The sequence below is a fragment of the Solea solea genome, chromosome 3, assembly GCF_958295425.1.
Source record: "Solea solea chromosome 3, fSolSol10.1, whole genome shotgun sequence".
Lineage (NCBI taxonomy): Eukaryota > Metazoa > Chordata > Actinopteri > Pleuronectiformes > Soleidae > Solea > Solea solea.
The window spans coordinates 36,407,850-36,427,901 of record NC_081136.1 but is presented as its reverse complement, the minus strand read 5'-3'; the positions used below and the strand labels follow the sequence as shown (position 1 = coordinate 36,427,901).

Below are 20,052 nucleotides of genomic sequence, written 5' to 3'. Positions count from 1 at the left end.
ATTATGAGTAAAAAAAGTGGAGGAAACTTTCTGACTTAATGTGAAAGGTGATCAGTAAAGCTACAGTACGTGGATTCCATTCACTCATTCATTCACCTGTGAGTGGGAAATGTTTTCCTGAGCCGCACAAGTGTGGCTCTGTGTGAGTGAGTGTGTGTGTGTGTGAGAGAGCTGCAGTGAAAACACTCACACACAGACTGTTGTTTCTCGTCTGGTTCTGACCGTTTTCATTTCTGTTTCTTTAGTTTTCACGTTAATAAACCAGGTCTATTTAAATATGTACAGTATGTACATATTTAAAGGTACATTCCACAGTACCTCAGTCTGTCCGTCCTTCCGTCTCCACAAATACTTACATATCATTATAGTAGGCCTATTTTGCATGATTTACATTTATTAAATGCTATTTTTATCAGTGTTTTTTCAAGAATATGCCTGTTCTTATTCAAATAGTTATTAATTGTATTATTATCGAAAACACTACTTTTCAAAAATAGAAAGTAAAAGCAAATGAAAACATTAAAGATAAAAGGACATCACATAAAGGCAAAGACTGCAAATTGAAAAACTGCCATTTAGAATAATAATAATAAGTTAAGAATAATTCTTAACTTTGTGTAAAATAAGATTTGTTTTATTAGATTTTATTTATTGCTAGATTTATCTATTGAAACTGTAATAATAGTTGTTTTTTTAGTCAGGCGTCGGGTTTGGCGCCATGCACGGGTCCTTGTTCGCTTCACGGAAACCGACGACAGTGACCGATGTTTGTTTTGCGACAGTTAGCTGCAGCAGGTAAAGATTTTTCCCGTTTAACTTAAAATTTACCTGAAAATTAAAATATTATACACACGTACTATAATAAATGTAACTTATGTTTTATATTTCGATGATTATTTCCCCGCTAATTGTGAGTTTGACGCCGCTGAAACGTTTGTTTACATCGTAATTTTCACAGCGTCCATTCAAGTGGCCTGAGCTAAAGGCGTTAGTTTGCTAAGGCTAACGTGTTGTTTTTTTTTACACATTTAAAACATTTAAGTGTTGTAATGTCGAGTCACACGGGTCGTTTTACTGCTAAAGCAAACGTTTAACGTCAGAAAAGTCACTGATATTGTGAAAAAGGTAACGTTTCGTTGCTAAACAAGGTAGCTAGGCTAAGCTATGTGGCTAACGAGCTGTCGCTGCTGCGTGGGTTTGTCAAACTATTACTACTATATAACTATTTATATTATGTGGTTAGTTTATGATTTTAGTGGCAGTTAACGGATAAAGTGATGTTTTAAGGGTTAAAATGTAGTTGAATGACACAATTCTTTAAGTTATAGACAGAAAAATGTGAAGAGCCACTGAGAGGTCGCTCTGCAACATTAGATATAAAATATGAACTCTCCTGTCAAACAGTATCTTTTGCTGTTTTTTTAATACTTTTTTTATTATGATGACTTTTTAGAATCTTGCACCTGGCAAAATAACATTAAAACAAAGTGACTTTCATACATCTAATTTTGCCATGTATTTTTTGTATTCACTATATGTAATGTATAATATTTGGTGTATTTCACCATTTTCAGAATGCCTGCTGAACGCAAGCGCTCAGTAAACATGGACGAAAAAGAAGTTGGCTCCTTCAGCAACAAGGAGAAAGACAAGGACAGAGACGGCGAGAGACGAGCGGCGTCCTCCCGGGACAAAAGCAAAGACGAGGCCAAGATGAGCGGCAAAAAAGATGGCAGCAGCAGCAAGGAGGAAAAGAGGAAGAGACTGGAGGAGGAGAAGAAGAAGAAAGAGGAGAAGGAGCGCAGGAAGAAGGAGGAGGAAAAACAGAAAGCGGAGGAGGAGCAGAAGAAGAAGGAGGAGGAGGAGAAGAGGCTGCAGGAGGAGCAGGAGAGGAAACTTCAAGAGGACGAGGCCAAAAGACAACGTGAGGAGGAGGCGGCTCTTCTCAAGTGAGTGATGCTGAACTTTGATGTTTTCTTAATAATCAATAAACATGTCATTATCTGCAGATGCTCGAGTTTGTGATCATGTTTCTTTCTTTATTTCGCCTCACGTGTTCAGGGAGAAGGAGGAGGGGCATCAGCTGCACCAGGAAGCCTGGGAGCGTCATCACAGCAGGAAGGAGCTCCGCAGCAAGAACCAGAACGCCCACGAGGCCCGGCCCGAGGAGGCCTTCTTCAGCCGCCTGGACTCCAGCCTGAAGAAGAACACCGCCTTCGTCAAGAAGCTGCGGACGCTCACCGAGCAGCAGCGCGACTCGCTCTCCAACGACTTCTCCTCGCTCAACCTCAGCAAGTACATCGGCGAGGCCGTCAGCTCCGTGGTGGAGGCCAAGCTGAAGATCTCTGACGTGGGCTGCGCCGTCCACCTGTGCTCGCTCTTCCACCAGCGCTACGCCGAGTTCGCCCCGCTGCTGTTGCAGGCCTGGAAGAAGCACTTTGAGGCCAGGAAGGAGGAGAAAGCGCCCAACGTGAGCAAACTGCGCACGGACCTGCGCTTCATCGCGGAGCTCACCATCGTCGGCCTCTTCACGGACAAAGAGGGTCTGTCGCTCATTTACGAGCAGCTGAAGAACATCATCAACACGGACCGCGAGACGCACACGCACGTGTCGGTGGTGATCAGCTTCTGCAAACACTGCGGGGACGACATCGCCGGGCTGATGCCGCGCAGGGTCAAAGCGGCTGCAGAGAAGTTCGGCCTGACGTTCCCCCCGAGCGAGATCATCAGCTGCGAGAAGCAGCAGCCCTTCCAGAACCTTCTGAGGGAGTATTTCACCTCCCTTACCAAACACCTGAAGAAGGACCACAGAGAGCTGCAGAACATCGAGAGGCAGAACAGGTGAGTTCATCCTGACCACACACAGAGGTCAGGATCCTCGCCACCGTTCAAAACAACCTCTTAAAGGGGTAGTTTGTGTTGTGAAGTCGTGATTGTAGGTACTGACACTTAACTCAGCTGTGGTGACTTAAACTGATGTAAATTCTGCTGGTTTTGATCAATCAATCAATGAAATCTTTATTTATAAAGCACTTTTCATACCAACAAAACACAGCTGTCGATATGTAAGGACCTGTACTTCATAACATTTCTCGTCTCCAGGCGTATCCTTCACTCTAAAGGAGAGCTGAGTGAGGATCGACACAAACAGTATGAAGAGTTTGCCACTTCTTATCAGAAGCTGTTGGCAAACACTCATTCTCTGGCTGATCTGCTGGATGAAAACATGCCGGAGCTGCCTCAGGACAAGACTGTGCAGGAGGGTGTGTCTCCTCTTCTTTTATTATATGAACTCTACTTAAATTAAAACGCTCTTTTAATGGAGGTTTTTTTCCCTCTGCTCTCACAGAACACGGCCCCGGCATCGACATCTTCACTCCCGGTAAACCTGGCGAGTACGACCTGGAAGGAGGGATCTGGGAGGACGAGGACGCTCGCAACTTCTACGAGAACATGGTGGACTTGAAGGCCTTCGTCCCGGCCATCCTCTTCAAGGACAACGAGAAGAGCGGCCAGGGCAAAGAGAAGGATGACGCCAAAGGTAAGACCGCAAACCGGTCCACACACGGATGGAGAAGTGCTGAAGGTTGACTGTGACTGAGCTGCTGTCTCTGTCTGGTCCAGACGGTAAAGAAGGGAAGGAAACGAGCAGCACCGCGGAGGAGCTGGAGCTGGAGCTGGAAGCTCTGGACATCACAGATGAACCTCTGGAGCTGGAGGGAGCGGACGAGGTGGAGAACGAAGAGCTGGCCAAGAAACTGCTGGACGAGCAAGGTACGCGACGTAATCCCTGACGCCACGTAATCCCAGCGTTGGCGTTCAGGCGTGTACCTTACGTCATGTTTGTGTGTTAGCAGAACAAGAGGAGGAGGAGACAAACACGACGTCCCACCTGAAGCTCATCGTGGACGCTTTCATCCAGCAGCTCCCCAACTGTGTCAACAGAGACCTGATTGACAAGGTGAGGACAAAAAACATGTCACCTTTCACCTGATGTCTGTGTATTTTGCGATGTCTCTGAGTTCCCGTGCGTCCTCCCACAGGCGGCCATGGACTTCTGCATGAACATGAACACCAAGTCCAACAGGAGGAAGCTGGTGCGAGCTCTTTTCACCGTGCCCCGGCAGAGGTAAAGCTCCGCTGCTGTAAATAGGGACAGAAAAGCGCTTTAGAGTTGATTACACTGAGAAATAGTTTTTCTTTTCTTGCACTCAGCGACATGTTGTTGCATTAAAAGTTAAAATATTCCGACTTGTGCGACTTCACGACTCCAATCCTCACTTTTTTTATGGCCATGAATCAAATCATGTTTACATTTGACCAACAACAGACTGATTCTGGCAGATATTTGCTGTCGTAGGTGCAGCTCAGCTCCAGCCGCACCTGTTTTACGATCACGTCTGTGTGTGAAAGGCCTCTTAGTCATTGTTACAGCAGCGTTAATCAATATTTGAATTGATGAAATGGCTGTGATGAGGTGAAAGGTCTGTCTTTGTCCCCGGTGTTGTTAAATCTCCAGTGAACCACCTGTGGAGGACGAAACAGTCCAGAAAGTTGAACTCTCGGCTCTTGTTTTGCTCCCTTTCTTGTTTTTTTTCTGGTTCAAAACATGACCCTCAAACACCAGCAGGTGGCGCTGTCAGTGTTGTTGATGGTGTGACTCTTCCCCTTACCTTTCCTCTCAGGTTGGATCTCCTTCCCTTCTACTCTCGCCTTGTGGCGACTCTTCATCCGTGCATGTCGGACGTGGCCGAGGACCTTTGCTCCATGCTGAAGGGAGACTTCAGGTTTCATGTACGCCCCCTGCTGTCGGGTTTGATGAATTATTATAATAATAATAATAGTAATAAACTGACACCAAAGATATCCTGCCTTTAAAGAAAGAGACCAAGTATAGAAGAAATAAGTCAATAAATACAAAAATAATCAGTGAATCAGGTTTTTTTTTTACATTTAATCTAGAAAAAAATAGTAGAAATCAAAAGTAATAACATAATGAAGACGGCCTCTTGACTGTGTGAGTTTGAGAGTTCCATATCTGAATCCTCCGTGTCTGTGGTTTTTTTTAGATCCGTAAGAAAGATCAGATCAACATCGAGACCAAAAACAAAACGGTCCGGTTCATCGGGGAACTGGCCAAGTTCAAGATGTTCTCCAAAACAGACACGCTTCACTGTCTGAAGGTGAGAGAGAGAGACAGTCAGCTGGTCTGAGGCCGCGTGAGTTTACGAGCTGATCATAACTCTGTGTGTGTGTGTGTGTGTGTGTGAACAGATGCTGCTCTCTGACTTCACTCACCACCACATAGAGATGGCCTGCACTCTGCTGGAAACCTGCGGCCGCTTCCTCTTCAGATCCCCGGACTCTCACCTGAGAACCAGCGTCCTGCTGGTCAGTGAACTTCTCACACACACACACACACACACACACACACACACACACACACACACACACGCACACACAAAAGTCACCATGTTACATAAAAAGATAACTGTGTGCTTTTTAAAAAAAAAATAAAATAAATACAATGTAAATAGTCAAAATGTTAAGTCTAAATGTTAGACAAAGTCAAATATATGAGATAAAAAGTCACATTGATGAAATAAATGTAAGTAGGGTAAGAAAAGATATAAAACGTCATAATTAGCAGGTAAAACCTCAGCCAAACTTACTTGTGAGGTAAAAAGTTTAAAATGAGGTGAAATGTTGTGGAAAACTTGTGTGTCATGTTTCTCTTCCTTATTCCTGAGTTTAAATTAAATTTTAACTAAAAATAAGATGATCCAAACACTTGTTAGCAACAGATAAAATACATAATATTTTTAACTGAAATATAAATATGACAAGAAAAATAGCCCTTTCATTTCTATGACTGATGGTATTTCATGTGTTCATGTTGTTTTAAAACTAAGCAAAAGAAAAATAAATGAACCGAAGCCAAGAAATCGATGAAATATCCAGTTTTAACGGAACATGCTTGGACATTATTTTGCATTTCAGGAGCAAATGATGCGCAAAAAGCAGGCGCAGCATCTGGACGCCCGCTACGTGACCATGGTGGAGAACGCCTACTACTACTGCAACCCTCCGCCCATGGAGAAGACGGTGAGGAAGAGGCGGCCGCCGCTGCAGGAGTACATCCGCAAGCTCCTCTACAAGGACCTGTCCAAGGTCACCACGGAGAAGGTGCTGAGGCAGATGAGGAAGCTGCCGTGGCAGGACCCCGAGGTCAAGGGCTACCTCATCTGCTGCATGGTCAACATCTGGAACGTCAAGTACAACAGCATCCACTGCGTGGCCAACCTGCTGGCCGGCCTGGTGGCCTACCAGGAGGACGTGGGCATCCACGTGGTGGACGGGGTCCTGGAGGACATCCGGCTGGGCATGGAGGTGAGGAGACACACGTGGCTGACAGCTTTGTGAATGAAGACACATTGTTACTGTCACAGTGGAGAACGCCGCCACGTGGTGCAGAGCATGTGACACTTGTCACCTGGCTCCGCCCCCTGAGCTGAAGCCCCTGTCATTTTAAAATGATAGTTCAGCTTTGTTGACGAGAGATTGACACGTGGAGATACAAGCGAAGAACAGGTTCCAGCAGCTCAGCACAAAGACTAACCTGTGTTTAACTCTGCGATGTCTTTAAGAACGTGTTCACGTCTTTATCTCACTGTGAGACACACTTTTACAACAGGAAACTGTTGTTTGTAAAGCACTCACTCTCCCACACCAAAGCCCATAGAGAAAATCACTGATTTTAACATCACAGCACACAGGAGTTGTTGATCCAAGCTGCCTCCATCACTGAGTTCACATGTCTTATTTGAGTGAATTCAGTTACTAAAATACTTCAGTGACACAAAGTGACCACACGAGGCAGCAGTAGAGCAGCAGCTCCTGTGTCCCCGCCAGCTAAAATCAATGCTTTTTTTATGATGGGGTTTGGTGTGGGCGAGTGAGTGCTTTACAAACAACAGTTTCCTGTTGGAAACACGTTCTTTACATTATCATAGACTTAAACTGACAGATTTTTTCGGTCAAATGTCGGCACCTCATACAAACACACTTCTGAACTTTGCCTTTAAGCTGACGTGAGAAACCAAAAAAAAACGACATTTTAAAGTCAGGAATAATTCCCTCATCGTTGAACGTCACTGTTTCCTCCGTCCTCAGGTAAACCAGCCCAAGTTCAACCAGCGGCGCATCAGCAGCGCCAAGTTCCTGGGCGAGCTCTACAACTACCGCATGGTGGAGTCGGCCGTCATCTTCCGCACCCTCTTCTCCTTCATCTCGTTCGGCGTGAACCAGGACGGCAGCCCGAGTCCCCTGGACCCGCCGGAGCACCTGTTCCGCCTCCGCCTGGTCTGCACGCTGCTCGACACCTGCGGGCAGTACTTTGACCGCGGCTCCAGCAAGAGGAAGCTCGACTGTTTCCTCATCTACTTCCAGGTCTGTCCTGCTCACACACACACACACACCATCATCACTGCATCCAGCTGTGTTCACCATCTGTTCATCCGGTCATTATTTTCTTGTTTGGTGCATAAAATGACGGAAGAAATAAAATGAGGATTTTACTGAAAGATAATCTCAAAATAAGGGGAAAAAGAAGCAGAAACGGCATGTTAACGTGCGCCTGCAGGGGGCGACGTTGCATGGCTGTTGTGTTTCGATGAACTGGTTGTTGTTGATATTGATTGTGTCAGATTTAAGGATAAATAATATTTTAAATAACATCTTAATCCAGAAAGGAAAAATCAGTTGATAAATGAAGTAAATAAATACTTTTTATATTGTGACCCTTCTTGTTTTATTTATTTATTTTGCTGCTAACTGTATATTTTCTCCTCACTCTCTTTTATGCCTCTTTGGTCTCTTACTCTGTAATTGATTTCACGATCAAGTAGTTTGTCTTACTTACACAAATAATCAATTGTTTGTCTTGTCTCAGGTCCTCGTGTGTGATATTCAGTTAATTATTGTGTAAAAAAGAGAAAAATTATTGAAAATAATCAAATTGTTGCACTCCTGAAACTAGAAAGAGCATTTTCTTTCCTTAATGATGAATCAAGCAGTATTTTAAGTATTTTAAGTATCATAAGAGCTGCCAAATAGTTTTTTTATGGCTCTGTGAGTTGATTTATTGATGTATTTGTGCAGCAGTGATGGCCTCGCTGCTGTCGTTTGGCTCACGGATCTGTGTGTGTGTGTGTGTGTGTGTGTGTGCGCGCGCAGCGTTACATCTGGTGGAAGAAGAGCGTGGACGTGTGGACCAAAGATCACCCGTTCCCCATCGACATCGACTACATGATCAGCGACACTCTGGAGCTGCTGCGGCCCAAAATGAGACTGTGCTGCTCCCTGGACGAGGCCATGAGGCAGGTCACCGACCTGGAGAGGGAGCTGCTCGTCAAGCTGGGTAAGAACCGCACACACTCCTCCTCCTCGTGTGTGTGTGTGCACGGAGGGGGGAGCAATTGTTGGAAAATGTGCGTTGAAGTGCCCTCTTGGTTGGCAAAACACACTAAACTGCACCCATGCAAAAATGTGTGCTAAAGTGCCCTCTTGGGAGGCAAAAACGTGTGCTAAAGGGCCCTCTTTGGAGGCAAAAACGCGTGCTAAAGGGCCCTCTTTGGAGGCAAAAACGCGTGCTAAAGTGCCCTCTTGGGAGGCAAAAGCGTGTGCTAAAGTGCCCTCTTGGGAGGCAAAAACGTGTGCTTAAGTGCTTTCTTGGGAGGCAAAAATGTATGCTAAAGTGCCCTCTTGGTTGATTAAAAGATGATAAACTGTCCACTTGGGTGGCCAAAAGGTGTGTTTAACTGCCCTCCTCATTGGCCAAACACACTAAACTGCCCTCTTGAGTGATAAAAACCCACACTAAACTCCAGAAGATGATTAAGACAAAGAAATACTATAAAACTCTATCTCACAGAACCAGGATTATCTGGTGCTAATATGGTGTTAAAATGCACTAGAATCCACTTCATTGAAAATGTTCTGGGGGAGGAGCACCAGACCCCCCAGGGTTTTATTTCCTTTGTATATAAATACTTGCATCTATACAGTTCTCGTGGATGCTGATCCTAACTACAAACTAACTTGAGTAGTCTGCCTAGTGAGTCTGTTTTAAGGCTATATAATGTGCCATTTGTATAACATATAAACATCGTCTAAAGTGCCCTCAAGAACACGCGGAGCTTAGTGCCGAGTCTTCGGTCTTCAGTGACAGTCTTCGCCCCTGCCCTTCAAAAAGTCTGTGTATGCCACTGCGTGTTTGACACATAATAACCTCCCCGTGTGGAGGAAGTGAGTGAGCAGCAGCAGCAGCAGCAGCAGCAGCCTGTCTCTCCAGTCCACCTGCTCCAAGTCCGTCGTCCCGGCTGAGTGACATTCCTGACGGTGTAGGTGGACGACGGCGCTGCATCACTCATCTCTGTTTTATCTGTCTGACAGGTTTTTAACTCTTCTAAACACACACACACACACACACACATCAACACAGAGGAGGAGTCAGGACTGATGATTACAATTAATCCACATTTCTTTGTGTGTAATTTTAGATTTGTCAGAAATGTTGTATTTTGTTCTTTGGAAGATCTGCCATTGAATGAAAATGTATGAGATAAAGTCAAAATAAGATTAAAAGAAGTTTAAACGTCAAAAGTTTTAAGATATCATTTTTGGTTTGCGGACAAAACAAGACATTTGAGAACATCATCATTTCCAAGTTTTACGAACACCAATCAACATTTTTTAAGGTTTTCTGATATTTCATGGACCAAACGATGAAATTGATTAATCGAGGAAATAATCTACAGATAAATCGATTATGAAAATAATTGCAGCTCTAGATCTCTAATCATCATGGTCACAGGTAATAATATCACAAACTGGAGTATTTACAGGTAATAATATCACAAACCTGAGTATTTACAGGTAATAATATCACAAACTCAAGTATTTACAGGTAATAATATCACAAACCTGAGTATTTACAGGTAATAATATCACAAACTCAAGTATTTGCAGGTAAGAATATCACAAACTCGAGTATAAACAGATACTGATGTCTCCTAACTCACTAACTCCACAGCCCTGGAAGTGAAGTAGAGCAGAATCATAAAGCAGTAAACTGGAGTACAAGTACTTCAACTGTGTGTTAGTGCAGCGCTCAGTTATTTTCCACACTGTGTGTGTGTGTGTGTGTGTGTGTGCGCGCAGAGGAGAGAGTGATTGTCGACAGTGATGGACGAGTTGCTCGGAGTCAAACAGTCGAGTCATTGTTTGACCGGGATCAGTTCATTCCTCAGTCGCTGAGTCACACACTCGACCTGATCGTCAACTCTAAGCCCCGCCCCGCCTCATTTACATAATCATGTTTCATGATTGGTTTCGATGATGATGATGATGATGAGACACAAACACAGTCATGACACGACGACGTTATTTAAAGCTTTTGTTTCAGAGACGTTTTTACTGTACGATGACGTCATCATTGTTCACCTGTTTTGTTTTTGTTTGTTTTTCTCTGTGAAGGGATGGCGATGGAGAGGGACGGACGCTCCAGCGCCATGAGCGAAGGCGAGGCGATGGACGAGGAGGAGGAGGACGACGACGACGAGGAGGGCGGAGCCGAGACCGAGGAGCAGTCGGGCAACGAGAGCGAGATGAACGAGCAGGAAGAGGACGTGAGTCGACTTCCTGTTTCTGTTTTTGTTTACGCCGACCTTCACCCTCATGCCCCGCCCCCCGCCCGTCCGTCACGTGATTAGCGGACGCCGCACTGCGTTGTTGGTTGGGGGCGGAGAAGAGGAAATAAAGATTATATAACGATTATTTTCATAAATAAAGATGTTTTTGATATGAAACTAGTTTAATCTTTAATCTCAGGTCGGTTTAAAAAAAAAAAGCTGAGTCATGTTTTTGTTTTTCTGCTCCAGGAGGGCTCAGAGAACGAGGAAGAGGAGAGAGAGGAAGAGGAAGAGGAGAACACGGACTATCTGACCGACTCCAACAAAGAGAACGAGACCGATGAGGAGAACAATGTGAGTTTTTTTTAAATAAAAACACTGCTTTAATGAGCAGGAGCTGTGTGTGTGTGTGTAAACGTGTGTGTGTGTGTGTTGGCGTGCAGGAGGTGACGATCCGCGGCGGTGGACTGAAACACGTGGCCTGTGCCGAGGACGAGGACTTCATTCAGGCTCTGGATAAGATGATGCTGGAGAATCTGCAGGTACAAACACTGACAGGATTCATCCCTTCATTACAGGAGAATGTCTCATTCACCATGTCACCAGATTTAAATGATTAAAAAAAAATGCTGCTTCGTGTTTAAAAATTCATGTCAAATTCTCTGCTCTGAGACACTGGGGACACCGCACACACTCATTCTTGTCCACTCGCTTTCGTGGGGACCAAAGTCCACACAGTGTTTGTGCGGAATCTAACTTTAAATGTCAACAGTCTGTTTGTGTCTCAGTTACGATCACGGCTCCAAACCATGACCGAAGCAAACTTTTATTCTGTAAAATAACACTTTTAATGTTGTAACAGTGTCTGACTTCCTGTCGCCCTCGTAATCCGAGAAATATAGAACACGCACAAACAAGCGGCTTCAGTTATTAAACTGAAGATGAGAAATGACAGAAAGTAGAAAATGTTCACATTAAAAAGCTAAAAAAATGACAGAAACTACACAAAACTGACGTGTGTGTGTGTGTGTGTGTGTGTACAGCAGCGTAGTGGTGAGCCGGTGAAGGTTCACCAGCTGGACGTGGCCATTCCTCTGCAGCTGAAGAGTCAGCTGAAGAAAGGAGGAGGAGGAGGAGGAGGGCAGTCGTGCCTCGGTGACGGAGAGTCGGACATTTCCGAGACCATGCAGTTCGTCATGTTGACGCGCAAAGGAAACAAGCAGCAGGTAAGAAGTTAACGAGCTAATCTCAGACGAGCAGACGGATCTGATCATGTCAGGGTGAGATGTTCATCACCGTGGAGACGCGGACTCTGTTCTTCAGACAACACAGACGTTTGAAATAAACATCAATGCACACACACACACACACACACAGAGTGTCGTTTGACTTTTCTGCTGAGTGAATGAGAGCAAACATGATCTGACACACGGAGCCCAGCAATAATATTGACTCTGCTCTGTGTGTGTGTGTGTGCGCGCGCGTGTCCATTCTGCTTCAAAAGATCTATTTAAAGGTTAAAGGAACAGTTCAGGTTTTTTTTTTTTTTTTTACAAGTGTGGTTGTATGAGGCACTGACACTTGCGTGCGTTCCAGTTGTCGTCAGAAGTGGGAATTTACGAATTCCTCGTCTCTGCCCATCTCACTGTGAGACAGACTTTTCCAACAGGAAACTGAAGTTTGTAAACCACTCACTCTCCCACACCAAAGCCCAGAGAGAAAATCAGTGATTTTACCTCGCGGGGACACAGGAGCTGCTGCTCTACTGCTGCCTCGTGTGGTCACTTTGTGTCAATAAAGTTAATCCAAATGTAGGATTTTAAAAGCCAAAGTGACAAAATAAGACATTTGAACTTAGTGATGGAGGCAGCAGTGGATCAACAACTCCTGTGTGTGTGATGTTAAAAGCACTGATTTTCTCTATGGACTTTGGTTTGGGAGAGTGAGCGGTTTACAAACTTCAGATTTTTTGTTGGAGAACATTCACAATGTTAACAAGGGTCCACAGAAACATAGAAGGGTGTGTGTGTGTGTGTGTGTGTGTGTGTACATACAGTGAGTGGTGGAATGTGTGGTCAGAGGGCAGAGGCTGGTTCTTGTACTGTAGGGTGTGTCCGTCTGTGTGCGCGGGCTCTGAGGTTTTCTGTCCACACGTCCTCGCTCTCTCTCTGTTTAAAGGACAGCTGCCAAAAAAAAGGAAACTCCTACATTCATCTGAATTCAGGAGAGAAACACAGAACATCTTTGTAGGTGTGTGTGTGTGTGTGTGTTGATGGGAAATGACCTTTCTCTCTGTAAACACACACACGCGCCGTCAACGCATTCAATGCTACTGTGAATGAAAGCATCCTCTGTGTGTGTGTGTGTGTGTGTGTGACAGTGTTGGACGTTCTTGGACTCGAGGCTGGATTGAGGCCCCAGGGCCGTAATTACTTACTTAGGATTTTTTTTTAAAATTAAAAAAATAATCAGGTGTGAATATTTTCTAGAGACTTTTGTACAGTATAAAATCATTATCAATAGTTCAGGTTCCTTAAAGTGTGTCTGAATGAGGTTCTGACACTGGAAACTGAGGTTTGTCACTTTGTAAACTGCTCACTCTCCCACACCAAAGCCCATAGAGAAAATCAGTGATTTTAGCTTGCGAGGACACAGGAGCTGCTGGTCTACTGCTGCCTCGTGTGGTCACTTTGTGTCACTGAGGTGAATCTGAACAAAGGATTTCAAAAGCCGAATTGACAAGAAGACATTAGAACTCAGTGATGGAGGCAGCAGTGGATCAACAACTCCTGTGAGCTGTGACGTTAAAATCACTGATGGGGTTTGGTGTGGGAGAGTGAGTGGTTTACAAACTTGAGTTTTTTTGTTGGAAGAGTCTGTGTAACAGTGAGATAAAGACGTGAACATGTTCTGTAGATATGGTAGACTTAAGCGGATGTAGATTTTTATGAGGTGACTCTTTTGTTAAGTAGCTTAACACCACACCAAACCTCATAGAGAAAAACAGTGATTTTAACATCACAGCACACAGAAGTTGTTGATCCACTGCTGCCTCCATCCGTTACTTCAAATGTGTTAATATGCAAGTTCGGCCTTTGAAAACCTACATTCAGTTTATCTCCAGTGGCACAAAGTGACCACACGAGGCAGCAGTAGACCAGCAGCTCCTCTGTCCCCATGAGCTAAAATCACTGATTTTCTCTATGGGGTTTGGTGTGGGAGAGTGAGTGGTTTCAGTTCAGTTTCCTGTTGGAAAAGTGTGTCTAACAGTGAGATAAAGACGTGAACATGTTTTTAAGATATCGTAGACTAGATTTTATTCAGTTAGTCTTTTGTTAAGTGGCTAAGATCTGATGAAACATGGCTGCCAGCAGGGAAACGTCAGAATCAGTGATGTATTTTGAACATGGAATATGCAAATATTGTTTATTTCTATTTTGCTAATAGAAATAATATGAGACAAATCAAAACCTTGTGTTGTGTCTGTTATCATTGACTCAGTATAAAATCCTGAACGTGCCGCTGTCGTCTCACTTGGCCGCGAACCACTTCAACCAGCAGCAGGCGGAGCAGGAGGAGCGCATGAGGATGAAGAAACTCACACTGGACATCAACGAGAGGCAGGAGCAAGAGGATTATCAGGGTAGGACACGCCCACCGAGGAGGGTCTGACAACACACAAGAGTGGTGGACACGTTTGTTCATTTATCTGTGTGTGTGTGTTTTCTCAGAGATGATGCAGTCCCTCGCTCAGCGTCCCGCTCCCGCCAACACCAACCGGGAACGTCGGCCTCGATACCAGCATCCAAAAGGTGCTCCCAACGCCGACCTCATCTTCAAGACCGGAGGAAGGTGAGATCACATGACCCACCGTCCACTCGACTCTCGTAATGACCTTTAAACTGAACGACAATAAATTCATCTGTTGATTATTTCCACGATTAATTGATGTCTTTTGGTCCAGAAAATGTCAGATAATGTTGTAAAATGTTGATCAAAACTGTAAATGATGATGTTCTCAAGTGTCTTGTTTTTGTCCACAAACCAAAAAATATTCAGTTTGAATGATTTCTTTGTTTTATGGAGCAAAGAAACCAGGAAATATTCACATTTAAGAAGCTGAAAAATTAGACAATCTTGTTTTAATTGTTAAAAAACCCACTAACACAATTAATCACTTGTCTAAATTGTGGACAGTTAATTTAGTCATTGATAAATAATGGATTCATCATTACATCCTTCCTTTAAACAAAAAGGAAAAGTGAGGAAATGAAAGTGAAGAGATTCAGAGAAACGAGACGATGTCGACTGAGTCGCTGAAACGCCATCGTGTTTGTTTTCGTTTTGCACTTTTAATAAAGTTGTTATTATTTTCAGGTTTTGTCGTTATTTTTCTTTAAAAGCTCGACAAGCAGTTGTAAATAAAGTTTGAAGGAGTTGGCGTCGCTCCAGCGATGTTATCCACAGTGATGTAGCGTTTCTTCTGCGTTCACAACAAACACAAAGAAACGTCTACGTCGTGCTGGCCAGATTTCACGTCCCAGACCAGGTTTTGAAATATCGGAACAGACTTTTCAGGGCGGTGGAAATGTTTCCGTGAAGCAGAGAAAGGAAACTGATTCGTCGCGTGATTCAAAGTTCGCATCCCGTCACCAGACAAAACACCACGTGATCACACATGCCGATAAAAATCAGTTTGGGAGCCTGTTTCAGGTTTTTGTTTGTTTTTGTTGTTTTTTGTAACGTTTTGTAACATTTTTTTGTAACTTTGTTTGTGACGATAGCAAAAAATAAATACATTTATCAAAGTGACGTTTTTGTTTTGGTAAAGTAACATTTCTTTCATTTTTTTTGTATCGTTTGTGACCAGTTTTTCATTAAATTTTTGGGTTTTAAAATTTTGTGAAAATATTTACATTGTTTACGTTTAAAGTAATCCAGTATTTCCAGGTGTATTTTTACGATCTTCGCAGTGACATCGTAAATAGTTGCGTCTGTTTTTTTTGTGTGGTGTCGTCTGCCACCGGCTGGGATGGCGCTGTTAGGACGGACTCGGCTCGGCGCTGCTGCTGCTTTTACTGCTGCTACAGTAAATGTCTGCTCTGTCCTCCAGGAGACGCTGATGGGAGTCTGGGTCCCGGGTTGAGCGAGCAATAGAGCGAGCGACTGAACCAATGAGAAAGAAGAAGAAGAAGAAGAGAGAGAGAGAGAGAGCGAGAGAAGAGACGATCGGAGGGGAGACCGGTCTGAACCAGGGAGCGAGTCCAGATGTCAGGACAGAGAAAACACACACACTGACCCGGCCGAAGCCACCGAGGACGAGACGCGACCAGGAGCCTGGGGTCAGAGGTCAAGGGTCAGAAAGACGGCTCTCTTTTCCTCTTTTTTTTGTCTGTTGTCTGAGATGACACAAAGAAAAAACCCACAACAACAACTGTTCGGACCAACTACGACAACGACTGAACACCTGACCGGCCGACTGATGGCGACAGGAAGTGGGCGGGGTCAGCGGATCAAACTCCCGCTGTCACAACAGTTGGAGAAAAAACACGAGTAAAATAATAATAATAACGACGATAACGTGAGACAAACGAGAGATTTCTTCTTTTCCTCTTAGTGTTCTGGACTTGGGAACATGTGAGTGCAGTCACATGTGTGAACAGAGGGGGGCGCTGCAGCGGAGACATGACATTTTTACGGACTCGTCACACGGGGATGTGCAGGAAGACGCTGACGTCTGAGACATGGACGTGACGTTTCTGTTCTGGAGACACGTGTTGATTCAGAGCGGTCTGTTAAATGCAGCGCCACCTAGAGGTTATTTTCATTATTGATGGAAACCGTCAGACAAGAGAAGACGCGTTTGAGTGAGTTACACGTGATCGTAACTCCACCCCTCTGCACTGGCGGCCAGTTTGAGACACGTGGGCTTTCTCGTTCAGTGACAAAATGGCCGCCAGCAAGGACGTAAGAAAAAGCAGATTTAGGTGACTTGACAAAAGACTTCTACGATATCTACGTCACATGTTAGCGTCTTTATCTCACTGTGAGACAGACTTTTCCAACAGGAAACTGAAGTTTGTGAACCACTCACTCTCCCACACCAAACCTCATAGAGAAAATCAGTGATTTTAGCTCGTGGGGACACAGGAGCTGCTGGTCCTCTGCTGCCTCGTGTGGTCACTTTGTGTCACTGAGGACACTCCAAACAAAGGATTTCAAACCCAGAATTTTACAAAGTTAGACATTAGAACTTAGTGATGGAGGCAGCAGTGAGATAAAGACAACACATTATCAGCTAAGTTTTTTGTTAAGTGACCAAAATCTGTCCTTTCTTAGGTCCCAGATGGCGGCCATTTTGTCCCTGTGAACGTCCGTGTCTCCAAATGGCCGCTAGCACAAACACATTTGTTCATTTTAGAGGGCGTTTATTTTCCTGTAGATGTATTTGCCTATAAATTCATAATTTGCCCTTTTTTTGAGAAGATATACAACATAAGGGAGCAGAGGATCATGGGATATCATGGTTGCGTATGAAGATTATTTGGGTTATAAACTGATCTGTTGCTAATTTGCTCCGATATATACGTTCCATCGTTATAAAGACGACGGCATGAAAATGTATCTATTCACACCTTTTTCTGTGTTGTGCTAAGCTAAGCTAACGTCGCGCTTGCCTCCAGACAGAATTGGAGCAGTGAATCGTGAGCGACGCACGACGCTAACTCACGATAACTCTGAATCAGCAGGAGTTTTTATGCGATCTTTGCATCTTGGAGCGTCGCTGACACTGGACGTGTGTGTGTGTGTGTGTGTGTGTGGGGGGGGGGGGGGGCGTAAACCTCTGAGTGGACGTATTTAAACCAGGGGTCTCAAAGTCACATGACCCAGGGGCCAATGCGCATGCTTTCTGTGGTCAGGAGGGGGCGGGTCAAGTGAAAACAAGGAGTGAACGATATTCCATCATGATGTTGCATATTATGACAATAACTCTTAGATTTTCCTAATAAAAGTGTTTATTTTGTTGTGGAGTGACAAAGAACAACATTCTGGGGCCTCATGAGATTGATCGGGGGGCCGCGTGTGGCCCACGGAGCACATGTTTGAGACCGAATGTTTATGCTGCGTTCCTTTACATCGGAAGTTGTCACCTCCGACTTCACCGCGTTCCAGTTGAGAAGTTGGGTGGGGAAAAATGAGGATGCAAACGTATCTCGGGAAAATTCAGTACAGTGAAATATCGCAATCTTTTGGGTGGTGATGTTATATCGCATTTGAGACCCCAAGTATCTTAAAAAACGTTTAGTCCAGTAGATGGTGGAGTATATCGAAATATATGATTTCGCAAATGCTCAGTATATCGCAATATCGTGATAATATCGCATTGTGGCGTCTCTGCGGTGATTCCCACCCCGAAAAGCAACGCGTAAATACAGTTAAAAAATTATCTGTATTTTACTGCGAAATGAAAGTGTTTGTAAGTTTGTTCTCACGTAAGCGTTCCATTTGTACTCCGAACTCGGAATTTCCAAGGTTAGGTGATACAGGAATTGACGAGGATTCTAAGATGGCTGCCGCTCCTACAAACACTCCTACTTTTAACGTTTAAAGCACTTTTGTCGCATTTGTTTCACGGTAAATCAGTCGTACCGTTTAATTTTTAACGTTGCTACGATGTTTTTTGTGTGCGAAATATACCATGTGGAACGTCGCTAATGGTGGCTAACCCGAGATACGTTTTTTTTGCACTGTAAATGGAACGCAGCGTGACCTCGGAAATTCCGACTTCCGATAACAGCCGGAACGCAGCACAGTGAAAGTGAGTTTGTTTTGGGTCAGTGTCGTGTAACGTGGTGACACTTTAGTTTGTTTTTGTTCTCAATCGTGAGTCTGTATCCGTTTTTATCGGTGGTAATTATAGATAAATATACGTTGAAATGTATACGTTGTTTTTTCTGCTGCCACGCTGTGTGTTTTTGTTGCTTTTTTCTCGTTTCTTTTTCCTGCAGAAGAAAAGAAAGTCACGGCTTCGTGTCCCGAATCACGGCGGAGACAGAAACCACCACAATAAAAGCACGGAGATGATTTTCACCACTCTGAATCTGTGTGTGTGTGTGTGTGTGTGTGTGAGGAGGGCGTGGTCGTTTGTCCAGGTTTAATTACAAGGCAGCAAACGTAAGTATTTCCTCACGTCCTGTGTTCACTCGCTGCAGTAAAAACAACAGGGCCGTATCTACATCACAAAACAAATAAATTTAAACAAATAAAATACACCCAAAAAATTACTTTATCTCATGGAAATATATAAAGAGGCAAATTTAAAAAAAAAATTTTTTAAAGGTTTGAGATTTAGGGAAATCTTAATTTTATTTTGTAATTTTTTTATTATTATTTTTTAACATTTTTTGTTTCCGTAACAAGAAGCTAACAAGTCAATATAAGTAAATTAATAAAATGTATTTTATATTATTAGTTTTCAGTCACGTTTTCCATTTTACATACATAATTTTTTTATGAATCATTTTTATCTAAATGTTTTGATTCTTTGGCAATGTAAGTACTTTTCTGTCGCGTTACTAACATCGTGTTATTTATATAAGTATTAAAAGTGTTAAATATAAAGTATTTAAATACATTTGTCATATTTAGCAACATTCCAACATAGAATCTCAAAAAGAAAGTTTATATAACGTCATTAAAAAAGACTAAAACGTTATTTTAGTTTTTGGACAAAGATTTGACTGAAAACACACATGAAGTATTTTATTTTATTTTATTTTGAAAAACACAAATTATGTAACGTGGGGAAGGTAGATGACGACCCATTTTTTCACCTCATCCTCACACACACACAAACAGGCTCTGCGTGTGTTATATAAGCAGCGTGTTGTGTTGTGTTGTGCAGTGGTTTCACACACACACACACGCACAAGTTTCTCTATGTGAAAAATGTTTTTTTTTTTACCTGTTCCATCAGGTCAAAGGTTAAAGGAGCAGTTCAAACAAAACAAACGCTGTGAAAACAGGAAGAATGTGAATTTTTCTCACGTCAGTTTTGCAGGTAAATCATTTCTTTATATTAAATTATTCACATTTGTTTTGTCCACAAACTCAAAATCTTCACATTTAAGAAGCGGAAAAATCAAAGAGACTTCCTCTTCCTCTACGTCCAAACATGTCTTTTTAAGTTTTAACTCATTAACTCTTGTTTTTGTTTATTATTTGATCATGAGCTGATTAATGATGCACTAAAAACTTGTAAAAACGCGTCTTTTGTTCATTTGTTTTAATATAATCATGGTCATGTGGTGTAAGTGGGCGTGGCTTGGTTCAGTTATATAAAAGTTTCCACTCGGCTGAA

The 20,052-nt window shown here is 43.4% G+C and overlaps 1 protein-coding gene across 3 annotated transcripts; it reads left to right on the top strand.

The window, feature by feature from the left end:
• The first annotated feature begins 686 nt into the window (after nucleotides 1-686).
• Nucleotides 687-18,792, top strand: upf2 (UPF2 regulator of nonsense mediated mRNA decay). 3 transcript variants are annotated; one of them, XM_058624283.1, is made up of 21 exons: nucleotides 687-795; nucleotides 1,575-1,949; nucleotides 2,062-2,841; nucleotides 3,103-3,263; nucleotides 3,350-3,541; nucleotides 3,625-3,774; nucleotides 3,858-3,961; nucleotides 4,044-4,129; nucleotides 4,686-4,794; nucleotides 5,070-5,183; nucleotides 5,275-5,391; nucleotides 6,001-6,390; nucleotides 7,174-7,449; nucleotides 8,236-8,419; nucleotides 10,537-10,688; nucleotides 10,941-11,045; nucleotides 11,135-11,233; nucleotides 11,735-11,917; nucleotides 14,193-14,334; nucleotides 14,423-14,543; nucleotides 15,805-18,792. In XM_058624283.1, exons 1-21 carry the CDS (start codon nucleotides 719-721, stop codon nucleotides 15,812-15,814), a joined length of 3,927 nt encoding a protein of 1,308 aa, XP_058480266.1. In that variant the 5' UTR covers nucleotides 687-718; the 3' UTR covers nucleotides 15,815-18,792. The 3 variants fall into 3 exon arrangements, with proteins under 3 accessions (XP_058480266.1, XP_058480268.1, XP_058480265.1); XM_058624285.1 differs by having other exon boundaries at nucleotides 3,855-3,961; nucleotides 15,808-18,792; XM_058624282.1 differs by having other exon boundaries at nucleotides 3,855-3,961.
• The last annotated feature ends 1,260 nt before the right edge of the window (nucleotides 18,793-20,052 follow it).